The sequence below is a fragment of the Mandrillus leucophaeus genome, unplaced genomic scaffold (genome assembly GCF_000951045.1).
Source record: "Mandrillus leucophaeus isolate KB7577 unplaced genomic scaffold, Mleu.le_1.0 Scaffold240, whole genome shotgun sequence".
NCBI lineage: Eukaryota > Metazoa > Chordata > Mammalia > Primates > Cercopithecidae > Mandrillus > Mandrillus leucophaeus.
This window is the reverse complement of record NW_012102477.1, coordinates 970,924-972,934: the sequence shown is the minus strand read 5'-3', so window position 1 is coordinate 972,934 and position 2,011 is coordinate 970,924. Positions and strand designations below refer to the sequence as shown.

At 52.0% G+C, this 2,011-nt stretch overlaps 1 protein-coding gene across 2 annotated transcripts in view; it reads left to right on the top strand.

Annotated features, from left to right (window-relative positions):
* LOC105541516 (N-alpha-acetyltransferase 60) overlaps positions 1–2,011 on the top strand; it is a 54,248-nt gene that overhangs the window by 35,792 nt on the left and 16,445 nt on the right. The window contains exon 2 of one of the 2 annotated variants that reach the window (XM_011982576.1): positions 1,593–1,722. In XM_011982576.1, coding sequence (XP_011837966.1) covers positions 1,593–1,722 — 130 coding nt within the window. Of the gene's footprint in view, positions 1–1,592; positions 1,733–2,011 lie in introns of both variants that reach the window. The other variant, XM_011982575.1, reaches the window with a different exon arrangement.

Below are 2,011 nucleotides of genomic sequence, written 5' to 3'. Positions count from 1 at the left end.
CATCCTGGCTAACATGGTGAAACCCCGTCTCTACTAAAATATACAAAAAACTAGCTGGGCGAGGTGGCGGACGCCTGTAGTCCCAGCTACTGGGGAGGCTAAGGCAGGAGAATGGCGTGAACCCGGGAGGCGGAGCTTGCAGTGAGTTGAGATCCGGCCACTGTACTCCAGCCTGGGCGACAGAGCGAGACTCCGTCTCAAAAAAAAAAAAATTAGCTGGGCGTGGTGGCACGCGCCTGTAATCCCACCTACCCAGAAGGCTGAGGCAGGAGAATCACTTGAACCCACAAGGCAGAAGTTGCACAGTGAGCTGAGAGTACAACACTGAACTCCAGCCTGGGTGACAGTGAGACTCCATCTGAAAAAAAACCAAAATTAAAAAAGTGTTCTTCAGCCTGGCAGTTTCACTGCTGGAAACTAATCTAGAGAAATAAAAGCTGTGGTGAGTGCGTAGATCAGACTCTGCCTAGGGCTGCCTGAGAGCCAGTGGAGCCATGCTGGACTGTGGACTTCAGCCATGTGAGCCACTCAGCCTGCCTGTCTCTCCTGCAGTCCTCGTGAGCCTAAGGCCTCAGGTTCCCAAGACTGTGACATGAACCGGGCCGTGAGGCGGGAAAACTAAACCTACACACCCGTGAAACTCCACATGCCTCTGCCCTCCTGACCTTGTCTCTCTGAGGCTGGATTCGCCTGTTAATGACTATGTCCTGGGCCGTTATGCCCACCGTTCTTTTTTCCCTGCTCCTCTCGGTGGGGTCTTGGCCTCATTCTTGGTGAGCAGTCGTTAGCAGCCTCAGCCTCACATTCCCCTTAAGGGCAGGTTCCTCCCTGTCCGGGGAGGCATTGTAAACTCAGACGCCTGTCAGCTGTGAACCCGGCTCTTCCTCAGATCACTCACTCCCCTAGTCTTCAGTGTCCAGAAGTCTCACAAATTCTCACAGGCACTCATCCAGTGTCCCAGGGTGACAAAGGCCCTAAAATCTTCACTCACCTGGTGGAAGAGCAGGGCCCTGCTGGTCACCCTCCATGAGTTGCTTACATGGAGACAATTTCATGTCAGATAAAACTATTTTTCCTGGGCCGGGCGCGATGGCTCACACCTGTAATCCCAGTACTTTGGGAGGCCAAGACGGGCAGATCACATGAGGTCGGGAGTTTGAGACCAGCCTGACCAACGTGGAAAAAACCCGTCTCTACTAAAAAAAATACAAAATTAGCCAGGCGTGGTGGCACATGCCTGTAATCCCAGCTACTCGGGAGGCTGAAGCAGGAGAATCGCCTGAACCCAGGAGGCAGTGGTTGTGGTGGGCTGAGATCACGCCATTGCACTCCAGCCTGGGCAACAAGAGCAAAACTCTGTCTCAAAAAAAAAATAATAATAATAATTTCCCATCAGAGATCCCCAGTCCTGTCTAGACAGATTACTGCTTTAAGAAGGTGGCTGTGACAGTTAGGTAGAGACTAAGTGATGGGTCAGCCTTAGAGCAGCGGGCGGAAGTGGCCCAGAGCTCCCTGTGGTTCTCATGTCTAGAGCACGACCTTAGTTGGACTTGACCTATGGCAGGTTCACCCGAGTATGTTCTCTTTGTCAGGTACCCAGACTCATGGTATCGTGATATCACATCCAACAAGAAGTTCTTTTCCCTTGCTGCGACCTACAGAGGTGCCATTGTGGGAATGATAGTAGCTGAAATTAAAAACAGGACCAAAATACATAAAGAGGTACGTATGTGTATGCGGGGATGACTTGGCAATCATTGTCACTGGACAGCCCCAGGGGGCTTGCGATGGAATCATGCCGCCTGCTCCACAGCTGTTGTCCAAGGAGCCTTTGGCCTGAGGAATCCAAGTGTCCAATGGCACTCGTCCCCGGCTGGCGCTTTTCTGTGTGTGTGTGTGTGATTTCGTGGCACATGGGCCTCCAGTCATGCCCAGCAGCAGGCTTCATAACCACTGTCGTTCTGAAGCAGGAATGAGCACAGATGATGCATTGAGAATCTGCAGTTATAAC